This window comes from Camelina sativa, chromosome 2 (assembly GCF_030686135.1).
Source record: "Camelina sativa cultivar CO46 ecotype springtype chromosome 2, ASM3068613v1".
Classification (NCBI taxonomy): Eukaryota; Viridiplantae; Streptophyta; class Magnoliopsida; order Brassicales; family Brassicaceae; genus Camelina; species Camelina sativa.
In genome coordinates, this window is record NC_141881.1 from 18773859 (window position 1) to 18792902 (window position 19044).

The 19044-nt window shown below is 45.9% G+C and overlaps 3 protein-coding genes across 3 annotated transcripts; 1 reads left to right on the forward strand and 2 right to left on the reverse strand.

The window, feature by feature from the left end:
- The first annotated feature begins 7523 nt into the window (after window positions 1–7523).
- On the forward strand, window positions 7524–10001 carry LOC147948837 (uncharacterized). The gene has a single exon (XM_087468821.1). The coding sequence runs from the start codon at window positions 7524–7526 to the stop codon at window positions 9999–10001; it is 2478 nt and encodes an 825-aa protein (XP_087324947.1).
- Window positions 10002–10601: 600 nt separating this feature from the next.
- LOC109126777 (uncharacterized) lies at window positions 10602–13073 on the reverse strand. The gene is made up of 5 exons (XM_019230569.2): window positions 12506–13073; window positions 12047–12423; window positions 11524–11673; window positions 11337–11450; window positions 10602–11258 (listed from the first exon to the last, which is right to left on the reverse strand). Exons 1-5 carry the CDS (start codon window positions 13071–13073, stop codon window positions 10602–10604), a joined length of 1866 nt encoding a protein of 621 aa, XP_019086114.2.
- Window positions 13074–13916: 843 nt separating this feature from the next.
- On the reverse strand, window positions 13917–14947 carry LOC147948838 (uncharacterized). Its single transcript, XM_087468832.1, has 3 exons — window positions 14782–14947; window positions 14517–14560; window positions 13917–14474 (listed from the first exon to the last, which is right to left on the reverse strand). The coding sequence occupies exons 1-3, from the start codon at window positions 14945–14947 to the stop codon at window positions 13917–13919; spliced, it is 768 nt and encodes a 255-aa protein (XP_087324958.1).
- Between the last annotated feature and the right edge of the window lie 4097 nt (window positions 14948–19044).

Sequence of the window (19044 nt, forward strand, 5' to 3'; positions counted from 1 at the left end):
TTATTGGATATTGGTTGTTATTATTCCGCTGTTGATTGTGAAGGTCGTTAGGTGGCTAGTGGATATGGGACCACTAGTTGTAGTTTATTTATATATTTATATTAATTATTATTTCTTAAAAAGAAGAAAAAAAGTTCGGTCGTTTCATTTACCTCATGAGACAATTGCACATATAAAGGGACATGATCTGAAGATAAAAACGGGAGATGTGTCACTCTAGCTTCTTGCCACTTCAAGCGAGTCTGAGGGCAACAGAGCACCCTATTAAGGCGCTTTGCAATTGATTTACTTGCAACCCGCTCTCTTCTCCATGTGAATTTCTTACCCCAGAATCACATATCAATCAAAGACGACTCATTTATCCAATCCTTGAAAGCTATCGAATCCAATGATAGGCAACAATTCAATCCAATCTTTCATCAAGTCAAAACATTGTGGTAAAATCCCGTCCAACTACCAAAGGTCCAATGACATCTCGCATAACGTCTCTCAAACGATCCCACAAACCACTATGTCGCTTAACCGTAGGAGTCGCATACACTAAATGAGATTTAAAACCTCCTTTATAAACCTCGCATAGATGAACTGATCTAAGATTCCACTACTTCCATCTCACCAAGGTAACCAAAATCCTCCGCTCTACCCAGCGGCATCAACCCGAAACCTAGACAAATCTGCATAGCGCGAACCCCTCCAGCATGTGTCTCAAAGACTGCCAAGATATCTGTTTTCCATTTCTTCAACATGTATCGGATTGATCTCCGAAAATTGGGTTTATTCGCCCCCTGCCAATTCCATAGGGGGTATTCATCACTAATCTTCGAAAATTATCGGAACCCTCGGGGAACGTCATTATTTGATCACCTCTTCCAGGCACAACATCGTCCCTCCACCTTCCGGTAACTCCCTCTAGATATCCAACACATCTGCCACCGATATTTCACCAGAATTGGGATGCACATCTCCACCGCCATTCAGTTCCCTCTACAACACTCCCCATATAGTGACCCGCACCAAAGGGTATGGACCAGGATAAAAAAAAAAAAAAAAGGTTCGACAAAAGGACTGGGAAAGAACTCAGAAAGATGGAGAATAAAAGATAATGGAGAATGACTGAGAGACTTATGGAAAACAATTGATGAGTTGCGAAATGGCCGATGGCCAAAGATCAGACGTGTACCATCAGGCCAACGAGTGAGATAAACGATGGCCAAGGGAAACGTATGGATGGGAAGTCCAAATAATCATTAAGAAAGGAAATGGTCGAGCCAAAAAGAAGATAAGACGGAAAACAGACAATAGAAACAGGATGGATGTGCACCAGCTGGCTGGCCAATGTACCATGGGCCAATGTTAGGGAACCGCGGTATGTACTGAACGTCGAGTGTGAGAATTTGATGGTAAAAGGACCGTCCAGTACAGGCGAGGATGTTGTTCGCTGCGGACGAGTGGACCGGACCAAAGACAAGGGGACCGTGCACTGCGGATGAGTGCGTCGGATGTACTCTGGACGCGTAAGGGAAGGAGAGGAACCGGAAAAGTCTGGCCATAGTCGAGATGCCACATGTCAAGATCTTAAGACATTTCTGCCCGCGTTTGAGCCACACGCGCTGCATGCATCCCATGCAGGGACACATGTCAAACTCATGCAAAATTATGGACATTTGTCAAGTCGAACTCTTCACATGGTTTTGCATGGAATTCGACTGAGGGGCCCATAAATATCACCCCTCAGCTCTCATTTGTGACCCTTAGGTCCAAATAAACACTGAAACTGTTTGATCCTTGAGTGAGATTCAAGAGCAGTTCAATCAAAGAAGAGGAAGGTTGTTCGAGCTAGAGGTTAAGGAAGAAGGGGAGGTGCTGTCAGATCTGCGGTGTGGTGAAGCCAATTCAATCAAATTTCTGCTGGAAACTGTGAGTTGTGGTTGTTTGTTTGTGGATGATGCATGAGTTCTCAAGATTTTGCATCAGTCATTGCTTGTTGGTTGTTGCATGTATTTCTTGTTAGAATGCATGTAGACTAGCTAAAGTTTAAGTAGACTTGCATGCATTCTTGGGGAGGGACTGCATGAAATCTTGGGGAGTTTGACTTGATGCTGCATGGGTGAAGAATCGTTTGATAAACATACAAAATTTGAGAAGTTTTAACCTAAGTTAACTTGATGAAAGATCAATCTACTTGATGGGTTTATTAAAAGAATTCATGCGAAAAGTTTTGGGATAAAAAAAGACGCATGCATGTTGAAATCAATGAGAAAAATGTTTACATGATGAGAAGAATAAATTGTTGGATTTTTATTGCAATATTCATGCATAAAAATCAGATTTAAGGGCTTGCATGCATGAATAAAAATTGTTGGGAACAACCTAAATTTACTTGTTGGTTGAGTGGCACCATTTTTGTGCATAAAATAGGGCATGCATGCATGTGTAAAAACCTTCAGTTGCTAGATTTGTACTCTTGCTTCTTAAAGATTGATGTGTTGTTTCTTGCTTGATTTTCGTTGCAACTAATTGCTTGATTATCTTGCTTAAAATTGTTGGTGGCGTAGAAGTACTTAATTCTTGAGTCATTAAACTTAGAATTAAAGTACTTGTTCTACCTAGTTCGCAAATTAATTATTTTGGTTCGTAGCTAGTGGTCGATTTTCTGTCCCCGAAGTGTGTTGAGGAATTCCATTGAGTTAATCTTAAGTGATCTCACAGTAAGAACATTTCGGTGCCTAACTAGCTACTAGCCCAAACTGCTGCATGACGATGCGGCCAAATGTACCTGGTGGTATTAATGCGGAGGATGTGATTGGTGAGTCCGGTTGGTTACCTTTGTGGTTTCAACATGGAAGGTGTGTTGGGATGGGACAGATTATCGAATGGTCCTAGGATGTGGAATGTCTAGTGTTGGTCAAATTACCTTTATGCACTACTAGCATTCTTTACCCATTGGTGAAGCGGGTGATGTGGCATGGATGCCTAGGATGAATAAGTGTCTAGATTAGTCAAGTCTGCTTGATTGTTTCTAGCTTATTCTTGTGTGTTGCCTGCTCTTGTTTAACGCTTCCGCATTGTGTGTTATGTTTACTTGATGTTACGTATGTGGGGTAGTTGGGTGGGAAGAATGCATGTTAGAGGGTTACCCAACTAACTGAGTAATCTTAGATTACTCATTCCATTATCTTTGTCTTGCAGGGAAGACTAAGGTGGGTTTGGATATTGGGCATCTAAGAAACCAGCTAGGGTGTTTTCATGTTGTTTTGCAAAATCCTATGCCTTTTAACATGTTTTCTTTGAAATGGATCCAACTGTTTTACTTGGTATTTTTTTTTTTGAATGTAGCAATATACTAGTAATAATAAAAGTTATTTTCATATATTCGGACAAGTGGAATGGTACATGGCCTAGTCTGGGCCAGCACAACGCCGCGTCTGTTCCAAGGGTTGAAAAGCCTAAGGGACGTTCATGACCGTGAAAGCATCGCCGGTGAACAGGATGAGGGTCCTGATCTGTTGGTGGAATCTCGGTCGGATCATGGGTGGTCGGCTTCATTGTGGCGTCTCCGGGCCGGTCTGCGGTTTGTCCGACCGTAGGACAGTTCGGGTGCATTACACCCCCGCTCACCACCAAACTTTCCCTATCAACAGCGAAAGAGCCTCCCGAATGACCCCAACTTTCCTTAAACTCTCAGCCTCTTTCCAGTCGATGACATCTCCAATTCTCCCCTTGCTTGACCAAACACGAGCCCCCGTGTGAGCCTGTTTGGATTCAATTGTTTGGGCCTTGACACAGTCTTCTCATGGGCTTTCTGGCCCATACCCTTTCTCTCTCGAAGGCCCTTCTTTGTACCCCTACGAGGTTTAACAACTCCTTTTACACACGTAACCTCCTTGCCTTGCGCATCACGCGTAGTAATTTGTGCATCATATTGAGGATCTTTGTTTTCCTTATTTCCCGTATTAATATCCACTTCCTTTAATTCACGGTATGTCAACTGTTGTACCCACGATCTGTCATCTCGGGCAATAGGCGAAGGGCCTAGGCCGGGCACGTCTAATGGGCCAAGAATGTATTACTTGTCGGCCCATCGGGCCTGGAGAAAGGAAGAGAGTGCGGAGACGCTTCGTGTTGGTCAGCTCGCAGCTCGAGCTTGGTCAAAGATTTTTGCATTCAAGAGGATTAATTAGGGTGCGCAAATCGTGTCCTATTAAGTGTGCATTAATTGGGTAATAAATTGGTCGGTATAAATATGTAAGGGGGAGTCACTTGTAAAGGATCGAACAAATTTTCTAAAACAAGCAATACAATACAAATATTCAAACACTCTCAATTCAGTTCGGAACCTCTAACGGCGATAAGCTCCTCCGTATTCAAAATCACTTCGGAAAGAGAGAATTGATCTCGGTTCTCACATTTGGCGCTAGAAGGAGGGGAGTTATCACCTGACTCTTATTAGTTCCGACTTCATATCCGCATCCACTACGCACAACCACCATGATGGCAACCGATTCTCCCAATCAGGCATCCCTGGAGGTGATCCAGAAGCTCTTGCAGGACTTGTCTGAGAAGTCCGACCGTCAGCAAGCAGCCTCCGCCGCTCTTACCGAACGTTTTGAAAGCCGGGAGGGTCAGGTCTCCACCCGTTTGGCGGAAGTCACGACGTCCGTAGCCGACCTCTCAGCCTCCCACCGCGCGTATGCCGATCGGGTTGATCTCTTGTCCTCCGACCAAAACCCACGTCGACGTGCTGTGGATTTTTCCGGCATTACTCCACCTTCCACCTCGCAGATGACAGCAACAAATGCCACCCCGTGAGATTCTTTCCCACCTCAACTCAATACTCAAGCAGCGCCACCACTGGTTGGCGATGGCCACACTCCGGTTCAGCCCGGTGTCGCCGGATCTTTCGAGGTCCCAGTCCGTCTTCCTCTCCCTGTGGATGGAAACACTTCGACTCCGGGGTACCTTACCAACCCTGAGATCTTCCGCATGCAGAGTGAAATCCGGGATATGCGGTCCGTGATGCACAGTGCAACCACTTCAGCTCCGGAAATTTTTCGGGTCAAATAGCCTGAGTCAGCATCAAAGATACTGGCAAAATTAAGTTCTCGAGCTACGAAGGAAAAGGGGATCCGACCAATCATCTCAAGACCTTCTTATTGACAGCTAGCCAAGTAGACCTCAAGCCTCACGAAGCAGACGTTGGGTACTACAAGCTGTTCGCAGAAACGTTTAGTGGACCGGTACTACTTTGGTTCGCGTCTTTAGCAGCCGGCTCAATAAATAACTTCACCGAGCTGTCAACCTCGTTCGTCAAGCAGTATTCTAGCTTAGCTTTGGAACTTAAGCCAAAAGGCTGGAGAGTCCCTCCGGTCTTATATAACAAAGTTCAAGGAGATCCAGGTTATGATCCCAGGACTCTCGGACTCCACGGCTCTGGCCGCGCTTAAGAACGGCCACTGGCACGAATCTCGCTTCCGCGAAGAGTTGTCCGTGAATCGGTTCCCAACCATTCAGGACGCGCTACACCGGGCATCGAACTGGATAGTCGCAGAGGAAGACAAGATTGCCGCTGTGCAGAAAAAAAAAACGCTCCGCCTACAGGAAAACCTCGGTTCGAAGCGCCAGCCAAAAAGACTCCGCCTACAACTCCGAAGTCCGGGCCGAGCACGTTCGCAGTCACTCAGTCTCCCAAGAACAATTCTCCAAAGAATTCACCGTCCAAACCTCCATTCTCACCACGCTCCAAGAGTGGTGTATTCCCAAGTAACAAGTGGGTCCGAGATGAGGACACGTACTGCGAGCTCCATAAAACCAACAGTCATTCCACTCGTGACTGCAAGAAGCTGATGCACCTCCTCGCAGAGAAGTATGTGGCGGGAGAAATGCCAAACGTAACAATCGAAGAGTTGGAGCAGAAAGCGACTCCCGAGGTGGACGAAGATGCTCCACCTCCGAAAAAACCAAAGCAATCTGACGGCAATGCAGCCCCCAAGAAACGAATAGACGTGATAATGGGGGGGGATCGCGACTCTTTCGAAACTCCATCACTGCGATCAAAGATCATCAGCGGAAGCTCACCAGCCCTCAGCCGAAGCGAGCTAAGGTCACAGCAAGCGACCTACCTGAAGTTTCTTTCTCCGAGAAGGAAACTGAAGAGCTGGACACTCCGCATGATGACGCACTCGTCATATCACTCGACGTGGCGAACCACGAAGTGTGCCGGATCCTAATTGACACTGGGAGTTCGGTAGACTTGATTTTCCTCGAGACGCTGGCTAGAATGGGTATCGGGAAGGAGCAATGATTTTCCTTGATTTTCCAAACCCTCACCTTTGGTTTCGTTCACCAGCGAGACGTCAATGTCCTTGGGCCTATAACATTATTTTGGTGTCCACTCAAGGAGTGGTTAAAATGATGGAGTTCACGGTATTTAACCGACCTGCGGCCTATAACATTATTTTGAGAACTCCCTGGCTCTACCAGATGAAGGCAGTGGCATCGACGTACCATCAGTGCGTCAAATTTTCGACCCCGCAAGGAGTCCGGGAGGTTTCTAGGAAGCCAAAGGACGGTAAGAAGCTGCTACCGCGCAAGCCACAAGCTCCTGGTCCAATAGCAACCACAGCTCGAGGTCCCGAAGAATCTGGTTCGGAAGCAGTTAAAAGGCGACCTCACTGAGCCCATTTTCATCAATGATAAGTTTCCGGATCAGGAAATCAAGATCGGAGTGGGATTGGACAGCGAGCTCCATGCTAGTCTAGTAACCTTTCTGAAAGAAAATATGGCCACCTTTTCGTGGTCCGTAGATGAAATGCCCGGTATCAGTCCGGAAGTTATCTCCCACGAGCTGAATGTGGATCCAACCTTCCGACCTATAAAGCAGAAGTGAAGGAAGCTGGGTCCTGAGCGAGCTGAAATCGTTAACAAAGAGGTGGAACGTTTACTGAAGGCCGGACAGATACGCGAAGTGAAGTACCCTGAGTGGCTAGCAAACACAGTGGTAGTCAAAAAGAAGAATGGAAAATCACGAGTTTGCGTCGATTTCACCGACCTGAATAAGGCGTGCCCCAAGGATAGCTTTCCACTTCCGCATATCGACAGGCTAGTTGAGTCCACTTCGGGTCAAGAGCTGATGTTTTTCATGGATGCCTTCTCTGGCTACAACCGAGCCTTCCCGGACGACCAGGAGAAGACTGCATTCATTACGGACCGCAGGATTTACTGTTACAAGGTGATGCCTTTCGGGTTAAAGAATGCGGGAGCAACTTACCAGAGACTGGTAAATCGAATGTTCGAGCACCAACTCGGAAGAACCATGGAAGTCTACATCGACGACATGTTGGTGAAGTCAATGGAAGCTAGCTCTCATCTCATAGATCTGAAAGCGTGCTTCGACATCCTAAATCAGATCCGAGGCAGATTAATGCTTTCTTATCTATGAGTTCTCCTAGGACTTTGCGCGAAGTGCAACGCCTTAATGGACGAATCGCAGCCCTCAACCGCTTCATCTCTCAATCTACGGATAAATGGCTCCCGTTCTACCGGTTGTTGAGAAAAGGGGGAAGAACTTCTTATGGGATGCAAAGTGCGAAGAGGCATTCTCTCAGCTCAAAGCTTATCTATCCGAGCCGCCGGTCTTGGCTAAGCCCGAGTTCGGAGAGCCACTTTTTCTTTATGTAGCCGTCTCGGACAGTGCAGTCAGTGGAGTCTCAGTTCGGGAAGAAAGGGAGGAGCAGCGACCAATTTTCTATGTTAGTAAGTCATTTACTGGGGCAGAGTCCAGGTACCCTATGATGGAGAAATTGGCCCTAGCAGTAGTCACTTCGGCAAGAAAGCTGCGGCCTTACTTCCAGTCCCATACAATCATAATCCTGACGACGCAACCACTTCGAACGGTGTTACATAGTCCAAGCCAGTCCGGGAGACTAGCTAAATGGTCTGTCGAGCTGAGTGAATATGACATCGAGTTCCGGACTCGAACCTGTGCTAAGGCGCAAGTGCTGGCTGATTTTTTGATCGAACTCCCACTAGCCTCTTCGGTTAGCGACAATGTCGAAGTCCCATGGACATTGTATGTTGATGGCGCTTCTTCTAGATCGGGAGCAGGAATTGGGGTCCGTCTCACTTCTCCCACTGGCGAAGTAATCGAGCAGTCATTTCGCTTGGCTTTCAGTGCGTCAAACAACGAAGCCGAGTATGAATCCTTCCTTGCTGGTTTACGCCTCGTAGTAGGGATTGGTGTCCGTAGACTCCGAGCTTTTTGCGATTCGCAGCTGGTCACCAACCAGTTCTTGGGGGAGTACGAGACAAAGGATGGTCGTATGGAGGCTTATTTGTCCACAGCTCGGGAATTAGTCACTAAGTTCGAGGATTTTGAAATCACTAAGATCCCACGAAGTGAAAACTCCGCTATAGACGCTTTAGCATCTCTAGCATCCACTTCGGATCCTGTGATGACAAGGATTATCCCCGTCGAAGTCATCCAGTTTCCAAGCATCCGACTAGAGAGCTCAAACGTCGTCACCCGGGCAATGAAAAAACAGTTGGCTGATGAGGAGGCAGCTCGCAAGGCGGCTGCGGACTCTTTGCCACCGGAGGACCCAGCCCCTGTCATGCCTACTCCGATGGAGGATCACCTACCTTTGGCCGAGCTAGACGCGAGTCAAATTCTGGAATCGTCAAGCTCACCAGTTGACAATCAAGCTGTTATCCCACATACTACTTCGAGCGGTGCGAACTCTAACAGCTGGGGGGCAGGCGACTGGCGGAGCCCGATCTGGGCATACTTGCAAAAAGGGGAACTCCCAGCCGACAAATGGGCGGCCAGGAAACTTAAGATTGTCAGTGCGCGGTATTGCGTCCACAACGGAATGCTTTTACGCCAAAGTGTAGCTGGTCCTTATCTAACATGTGTTGCCGGTAAAGAGTCCGCGATGCTAATGCGAGCTGTTCACGACGGTCCCAATGGGAATCACTCCGGAGGTCGGACTCTGGCGTTCAAAATCAAAAGGCAAGGCTTCTTCTGGCCTACTATGGTCACGGACTGCGAAAACTATTCTCGAACTTGTGAGAAGTGCCAAAAGCACGCCCCGTCAATCCATCAACCTACCGAGCTCCTGCCTTCGGTGTCCGCACCTTACCCATTCATGAGGTGGTCTATGGATATCATTGGTCCATTGCATCGAGGACCAGGAGGAGTTCAGTACGTACTCGCTCTTACCGATTATTTCTCCAAATGGGTGAAAGCAGCGGCTTATGTTAAGGTAACAAGTGAAGAAGTGGAGCAGTTTGTGCTAAAGAGTATAATCTATCGCTACGGTGTCTCCCACGAAATCATCACGGATAATGGTCCGCAGTTTATCTCCTCGAAGTTCGAAGAGTTCTGCGCGAAGTGGAAGATTCGACTCAATAAGTCAACTCCTCGTTACCCGCAAGGTAATGGGCAGGCCGAGGCGATGAATAATGTCATTCTTGCCAACTTGAAGAAACGGCTCGATGCTCGGAAAGGGCGTTGGCCGGACGAGCTGCAGGGTGTCCTCTGGGCAATCCGAACAACACCCCGTCGAGCCACTAATGAGACACCTTTTTCCCTGGTTTACGGAGTTGATGCTGTAGTCCCAGCCGATGTAGAAGTACTCGGAGTCCATACCTCTCTAAACCCACTCCGAGCTGAGGAGAATGAGGAATTCCTCCAAGATACTCTCGATACAATCAATGAGCATCGGGACCAGGCCTTAGTTCGGATCCAGAATAACCTGAACGCAGTAGCTCGGTACTATAACTCCAAAATCCGAGGCAGGCCTTTGACAGTTGGTGACCTAGTCCTTCGAAAGGTCCACGAGAACACTGAGGAGCTCAATGCAGGGAAGCTGGGAATCAACTGGGAAGGACCGTACAGAATCACTCGCGAAGTCCGAAAGGGAGTCTATCAGCTCGAGGATTCAAAGGAAAAACCAGTCCCGAGGTCCTGGAATTCTTTACACCTTAAACTCTTTTACAGCTAATCTTTTTGTATCGAACTACGTTTAGCTTGATCCCGATAAAGGTACATAGGCAGCCCACTTCGGGTCCAGCTATCCATATTAATAGTGATTAATAATGATTCAAAAAAAAAAAAAAAAAAAAAAAAAAAAAAACCGAAGTCTGACTTCGCATATATCATTTAAAGCCGAGGTTCAACTTCACAAGTTTAAACCGAAGTTCTCACTTCGTATTCAGTTTTACTTTAAGTCGAAGCTTAGTTTTGCGAAACTCTAACCTAAACCGAAGTTCTCACTTTGTACTCAGCTTTACTTATTAAAGTCGAAGCTCAGTTTCGCAAAATTCTTATCTAAACCGAGGTATTCACTTCGTACTCAGCTTTATTTACTAAAGTTGGGGTGTCACTTTTGCGAACTCTTAAACCGAAGTCCTCACTTTGTGTTCATTTCTTCTCGTATCATCTTTTCAAACAAAAGATTGTGGAAATTAAGTTCGCATTCAGGATGGGAAAAAAATTTTCATATGAAGTGGTCACCACGACCAAAACACTCCGAAGCAAGTCTAAAAATAAATACTACAAACAGGGGGGCAAACAGGGGGCCAAAACAACCCCAAAATAAAAACTATTGATTAGGAAAAGCGGGTTCCGACGCCGTTTCAGAAAGGGCCAAACCCATCTCTACAAGCTCCCCTTCCAACCTGGTGTTCGCCAGATAATCGTCCATCCCCTGATTCGAGATTTGCCCGACGTTAGTGCCGGACTCGTCGATTGTGACGCTTAGCGGGTGTTCGCTGCACAAGAGATCGAGCATATCCGCCAAAAGATCTGAGAATGCAGTGAGGTCGAGATCACGGGGAGTTACCTTCGAAACCTTTTCGTCGGCTTCCTCCTCATCAGCTTTCAGGAGTCCGAGCTCGGCTTCCATGTCTTGGATCTCTCGCCTGGAGATCTCCTCAACCAGCATTCGGTTAGCCCTGATCTCGGCGGCTCGGATCTGGAGCGGAGCTAGCTTCTCCCTCTCTTCGAAAGTGACCTTCACCTCCTCGACCAAGGGGCGGAGAGTTCGCTTCATTGCCTGCCTCTCCTCCCTCCGCACCCTCTCAATCTCGCAGCTATTGCCAGCTTCGAGTAGCTGATTTCGGAGCTCGATCTCGTGCAACCTGTTCTTGGCTGCCTTCAGGTCCCCCGCTGCCTCGAAGTAAAGGTCCCTCGCCTTCTTTAGTTTGTCTCGGAGGTCCTCGTTAGCAACCCCGAGGTCGAGCACCTCTATTTCAGCCTTCTACATCCGAGCTCGGATTTGTTTGGCTTTTGCTACGGTGCTAGCATTTTCAGCCTCTAGCCTGGCGTATTCTTTTACCTGAGCTTCCAGGTCAGCGATCCTCTCTTGAAGAAGGTTCACCTCGGAAGATGAAGGGGAGGCGAACAGTTGATCCTCGTAGGACGCCACCGAGGAGTTAAACTCGATCATTAGCTGGAAAGGTCAGCTCGTTAGAAGCGGTTAAAATGATAATAAGCAACTGAAATAAAAACCAAAGGAGATTTACCTTGCCGATTTTGTCCGCAAAACGGTTGACCTCGGTCATGTCAGCGAACGCCGGAATCAGAACTCCAGGCCGAATGTAGCTCCTCATTAGATCAGCAGGGGACGCATAGGGGGCTGAAGGATTTTTTGAGCAAATCATTTCAGTCATCGACTGTCAAACAATGAACGCATAAAATTAAGAGCATTTCAGAAAATTTTATCTCGGGTGGAAGGACGTTGCTCCTTCAGAGGGTTTCTTCCAGAGGAGTCCCTGGACTCTTTAGGCAGTGGGGCCTCTTTAGATCTCCTCTCCAAGGAGAGACCCCTATTTCTCGAGCTAGATTTACTTCGCTCATCCCCTAATGAGCCAGTCCGAGCTCGGCTCTTTTCACGAGAAGAGGAGGAAGTCTCGGGCTCCTTCCTCTTTTTCGATGAATCAGTTTGCTGAGAGGAGACCTCGGTAGAGGTTTTCTTCGCCACTGGGGGCGAAGCCGCGACCTCCCGTGGCTCGTCGCTAGAGTCAGCGATGACAATCACGGGGGGACCAACGGGCCAGCAGGAGCCTTGGTAGATTCTGTACCGAGCTCGGAAGAGCCAGTTGGAGGTGCGGAAGTCCCGCTAACCTCAGGAACGGAGGAGCCGGAGGAATTCTTGATAGGGATGCAAGCTTTGCCTTCAGCAAGGGCTGCTGCCATCTGCTTCTTCGCCTCTTTTTCGGCAATCCGGCACGCCCTTTCTTCCCTGTAGTTCATTTCTGAAACGCTCACAGGGTCGGAGCAAACGAGAGAGCGTCTTCCGAGCCTTGCCGTGGACGCCCTGATCCTTTCGCAGGAGAAAGAATCCCAAGCGATCTGACCTTGGCTGCAGAATCTCGAGAAGAACTCCGCGAATGTAGGGCAAAGCAGTCTGCGCTCGAAGTGATCTAAAAAAAAAAAAGGAAAACAAAAATTAAAAGTGAGGCGGAAAGACATTCAACCCTGACCTAGTAAGAAACACTAGTCTACCAATTTTCAAGGTCCACTTCAATACGTATGAGCTCGTGCGGTGGCCGAGCTCGTTGACCGGGAAGAAGAAGTAAGACTTCCGCCATTTCTCGTCCTTCTCGGGCAGGTCGTCAAAGACCTTCAGTCCGGAAAGCGGGCTCACATAGAGTGTGCCCTTGGTGTGACCTGTTTTCACTGTGTACACCTGGAGGAAGTCCGCCAGTGACAGCTGGTAGTCAAACTCCTCCCCCAGAGTTTGAAGGCACATAACAGTCCGAACAAAGTTCGCGCACATTTGGGGGAGAGCAAAGCCCAGTTCAAACATCATGTTCACGATGAGTTCGGGAAGGGGAAACGACAAACCACACGTGGAGAAGAATATCTCGAACGCGCAGCAGTACCCCGGAGGAGGATTCTCCGAGGACTCATGAGCCTCCGGGAATCTGATTTCGACCTCCGGCGGAATCCCGGTGGACCCCCTAACCTCAGCTAGGTTCTCCGCTGAGAGGTTTGACGACTGATGGGGGCCATAAACGCCCGGAATCAAGGGTTTCGCGGCTTTACCCGATGAGGATTTCGGAGGAGACATACTTTTCGAGTAATATTTGCGGGAAGAGGAGGAAGGTTGAAGAACTTTCTGGCGAAAGCAAAGAAACTAACCGAGGAAGAGAGAAATCGCAGAGCAAAACGAAAAGAGAACTGAGAATTAAAAGTAGAAAGGGAGAAGTCGGGTGAGTTTACCTTTAAACACGTAACCAGGGAGCAATGATTGCCTAGAGAAGTGAAAGGTCTTGCACCGTTTTCTCTCTCTCTTATAGTTAACACGCCACCAAGTGGGCCCCGAGGCTTGTTCGGGAAGGCAAATCTCATCATCACCACGATCAAATCGTGGAGATACGGGGAATATTCAGTTTCCCGAAATTGATCGCTTGAAGGTCAAAAGTCCCCCGAACTGCTCAGCTCGGGAGACTTAGGGGGCAACTGTTGTACCCACGATCTGTCATCTCGGGCAATAGGCAAAGGGCCTAGGCCGGGCACGTCTAATGGGCCAAGAATGTATTACTGGTCGGCCCATCGGGCCCGGAGAAAGGAAGAGAGTGCGGAGACGCTTCGTGTTGGTCAGCTCGCAACTCGAGCTTGGTCAAAGATTCTTGCATTCAAGAGGATTAATTAGGGTGCGCAAATTGTGTCCTATTAGTTTTGCATTAATTGGGTAATAAATTGGTCGGTATAAATATGTAAGGGGGAGACACTTGTAAAGGATCGAACAAATTTTCTAAAACAAGCAATACAATACAAATATTCAAACACTCTCAATTCAGTTCGGAAAGAGAGAATTGATCTCGGTTCTCACATCAGCTCCTCCGTATTCATAATCACTTCGGAAAGAGAGAATTGATCTCGGTTCTCACATCAACTCTTATTCTAACCTTTAAAAACTGTTCGAAACCGGAATATTCCCGAAGTCACTATCATGTACCGATCCCCGATTATGTTGACCTGGAGCACGACCTGAACATCCTGCCGCAAACACCACCAAAGTATTTTGTGGCATTAATCTCCTACCTCTTGATGTGACTAAGGTAAATCCCTCATCTACGTGTGATACCGGAGGTGGATTCGTCACATCCGGCCGCACACTAGGGCTAACATCCGCCCCTCTTTCATGCATCAGCCGTAGACAAGAATGAACCAAATGACCATATATTCCACAATTGGAACATATGTTCGTTAAACCTTCATACAAGACAAAGTAGCGCTCTCCATTAATCATCACAGTGCCCTTAAGAGGCTTTCTCAAATTTACTTCCACACAAACCCTCGCAAACCGAGCCCTCTCAAATTTTAACGTTGTTAAGTCCACCTTGATCAGTATCCCCAGTCCCTCTACGATACTCATAAGAATCGATTTATGATAAAAGTTATACGGAAGATGAGCCAACTGAACCCACACGGGCGTTGTAACAATGTCATCTCTTAACGGATCAAACTATGGACACCACCATTTCACCATAAGATAACTGTCAAAAACCTTCCATGGTCCGCCAGTCAGGGCCGCCATATACTCCTCATTCGCTTCAAAACAAACCATGAAAAATTGACGAGGAAGATCCATAACCGAATTTGCCCCCCCCCCCCCCCCTCCACTAGTTTCCACATCTCCCTCAACCTCCGACTCAAAACCAAGACAGAAATATTCCGATCTAGCAACTTCACAATCATATATTGTCTCCATAACCCATTCATAGCCGTCAACACTTCCTCCCTGATTGTTATCACCGGTTCCCCGTCCTCACCATCCGGAAAAGTCATACACACTCGTTCTCTAACAAACGCATCATCCATCACCTCCCCTTGTGTTAGTATCCCACCACCGCTACTACCCTTCACTTTGTTCACCCATGACATAGGTCGGCCAGGCGGATCTCCCGGAGGCCAATCTCTCTCACCTACATCTGCCATGGTAGCATCCTACTCGACCGTAGCTGAAATGGTATACTCACCCTCTGCAGCCGCCATTAGCTAACTTTTTAATTTATACACTAACTACGTTTATACGTGTAAATGTTTTTAAAAAATATCCTATAAATATCATATAAATAGTTTTATAAATTTTTATAAGAACCTTGTAAAACCTTTTAAAATATAGAAAAATTCCCTTCAATAGCACTAATCAAAGTTTTTCTTCCAAGTCTAGCACACACTCTCAATTTTTCCAAAAGTAGCATTTGTGTATATTAAATTTATTATTTAATTTAAATAACAAAATTTAAACTTACGTTTTGATAGGTCCCGTGAAGGTTCCGGCGAAGCTTCTGGCGATGAACATTCCGGTGAAGCTACTTTTTCTTCTTCTTCTTCTTCTTCTTCTTGTTGCTGGGTAATGAAATTGCTGGGTAATGTTGAATACTGGAACTGTTGGGAATGGTTAGGTAATAAAAGAAATCTGATTATGAGTGGTGGCTTGAATTGTTGGGTATTGGAATCGATTGCACCCAGATTCTCAATCCTCACACAGGACACATGCGAAACAATCTCACCGTAACCCCATAATGCCAATGACACTACCAGTGTTAACCACTCCTTACAAAAACTTCCACAAAACTAGCTAGAGTCAACTAATTCATACTCTGTAGCTACGAACAGAAATCATACAAACGTACTTGACCTCCACAAGCATTTTACATTTGTAGACTTTGATTCCTCCTCCAACTGACCACTTCTTGGTCCACCCAAACCAGCCACTTAAACAAGTATCCCAAACACCATCTCATCTAGTTACTGAGTCGCACAACCAACCACCCCTAGCGACTGAGTAATAAGAGAAGTGGGCTGGAATACTTTATTTCGTCCAGCCACGGAAATACTTCTCCGATGAATCCATTGATTCACCGTCTTAGCTCTAACTTGGTTCTACAACCACCATGACCTTGCTCCATAAGCTTACAAAGGTTACAGCTCAAACCGAGCTTGTTGGTTCAACCAAGAACATAACTTAACATAATTCATTCAATACAAAAGCTTACATAAACACTCGAATAATTCACAAACTAACCGTTCAAATCGAAGTTCCACCGTTGGATATGGAGCACATACTATCATGAGTCTCTCCACCAAATTTTGTCTAGAGCAGACAAGTTTTGAACAGCCAAACGCCGCCTAGAAAGAGCCATCTCGGAACAGTTTCTAGGGTTCATACTTAGCCCAGATTTCACAGTTCCAGCAAGTACTTGGCCAGGGAGCAACGCTCATAACTCCTTGAAATTAACTCCTAATGAAGCTTTGTCAGTTGCTATGGACTCTTGGCTTGATGAAGATCAGGCCAGTGTAATAATCTTTCTGAACCAGTATAAGATCGGGCGTCGGCGAGCCTCCAAAGTCGGCACCTCCACATTGCCTTTAGCTCCAACCTTCTTTCACTTTCTTTTTCCTCTTCAGCTCTGTTCACTCTGCTCTGTTTTTCCCACCACCAAAGAACCTTCCCGCAGCCATGGGAGGACTGTACAGAACCACTGGTGGTCCACCACCTCCACCAAAACATGTTCTCTCTCCTCCCCACAACTCACGACTCTCTCTTTACTCACCGTCTCTCTTCCTATAACAACATCTACCCACAGCACAACAACCCTTGCTCTGGGACTCACGTTACTTATCCTCCTCCTGAGATGGAAGACAACAAGAACACACAACAACTCCATGGAGAAGGAGATGCTTACATGATACGATTCTCCCAAGGAGTCGACACTTTAAGGTGGTGAAATGGATAAACTTTGCATCCAAGAGACTGTGAAGTCTAAAGGATCAAAGGATGTGGAGCGAATGGTCGCACAAGAGCTGCGGAAGACTCCTGATATACCGGTGGATCAATTTTTTGGATATTACACACCAAAAGAGATCGACAACTTGCTGGATATGACACACCAACAAGGAATGGATAGAGAGATGGATCGAGAGACGCCACAAAGATCTGTGAAAGGATCTATGATAAGTCTAAACAAACCATGAATATAGATATGACGCACCATGAATATGGAGTTCGAAAAATTACAAGATATTACATCTTGAAAGAGAGAAACTTCTCTGATTTTTACTCAACAAAAAAACTTATTTTTTATTCATGAATTAAGTCTCATTATATAGAGGAGATACAAGAATTTCCTATAACATTCAGCAACTTGGGAATGCAGCAACTTGGGAATTGAAATTCAAACTCTAAAATGAGTGCAAGAGAGAGAAAACCACATAATTAAATGCTGTTTTGAGAATGGACGAAAATCTCTCTTTTCTTCTTGATTTTGGGCTGACTCCACTTTGTTGGGCTTCTCTGATGGACCAAGATTCTAGAACAATTTGGTTTGTAGCTTAATTCAATCTGGTCTGGTCAGAATCCTCCTTTGAATGGGCGTATGTCTGAATTCGCGTAAGCTGGAGATCACCTGTTTTGTAGATTGCGTAACTCCTTCATCTGAACTCTGTTTGATCTGATTCTTCTTCGAGGAGTTTTGTAATTGAGCTGAGCACATTCTCCAACTGGTTTCATGCATAAATTCCTAGTGGTTGAGAAGATACGCATCAAAAAATGAGCACATGTTCTGACGCTTCCCATTATCATATCATACTCTCCCTCTTGAAAAAGGATTTGCCCTCAAAATCCGGATATTATTCTTTTTTTCGTTCCATTTCCTTCATTTTTTTTTTTTTTGACAAAATAAAGAAATAAAAATAAAACAGAAATAGAAGATGAAGAGATGAGAAAAGAAATGAAAGAAGATGGAGAGATGAGAAGATGATAGAATAGTAAACCAAGCTTAGAGTGTTGCTCTGATACCACTTGATACGATTCTCCCAAGGAGTCGACACTCTAAGGTGGTGAGAGGGATAAACTTTGCATCCAAGAGACTATGAAGTCTAAAGGAACAAAGGATGTGGAGCGAATGGTCGCACAAGAGCTGCGGAAGACTCCTGATATACCGGTGGATCGATTCTTTGAATATTACACGCCAAAAGAGATCGACAATTTGCTGGATATGACACACCAACAAGGAATGGATAGAGAGATGGATCGAGAGACGCCACAAAGATATGTGAAATGATCTATGATAAGTCTGAACCAACCATGAACATAGATATGACGCACCATGAACATGGAGTTCCAAAAATTACAAGATATCACATCTTGAAAGAGAGAAACTTCTCTGATTTTTACTCAACAAAAAAAAAACTTATTTTTTATTCATGAATTAAGTCTCATTATATAGAGGAGATACACGAATTTCCTATAACATTCAGCAACTTGGAAATGCAGCAACTTGGGAATTGAAATTCAAACTCTAAAGTGAGTGCAAGAGAGAGAAAACCACATAATTAAATGATGTTTTGAGAATGGACGAAAAATTCTCTTTTCTTCTTGATTTTGGGCTGACTCCACTTTGTTGGTCTTCTCTGATGGACCAAGATTCTAGAACAATTTGGTTTGTAGCTTAATTCAATCTGGTCTGGTCAGAATCCTCCTTTGAATGGGCGTATGTCTGAATTCGCATAAGCTGGAGATCACCTGTTTTGTAAATTGCGTAACTCCTTCATCTGAACTCTGTTTGATCTGATTCTTCTTCGAGGAGTTTTGTAACTGAGCTGAGCACATTCTCCAACTGGTTTCATGCACAAATGCCTAGTGGTTGAGAAGATACGCATCAAAAAATGAGCACATGTTCTGACGCTTCCCATTATCATATCATTACACCGTTACATGTATATATATATATATGGTTCACTCATCTCCTCCTTACCGATCTCACTCTCAGACCACCGTCTTCGAGACATACCGTTTCACTCTTAGATCGCAATCCTTGAGATCTCGATATCAGGAGAACTATTCATCCCCTCAGGAGAACTATTCATCTCCATAGGAGAACCACCATCTCCTCTGCCACCCTCAGGGCCATAGCCCCTCGAGCTATCGATATCTAGGGGAACTACTATCCCCTCAAGAGAACTAATCATATCCTAACGAGTTGTTCAGGACCACATGTCCTTAGAGCAAACAAGTCTTACCATTAATA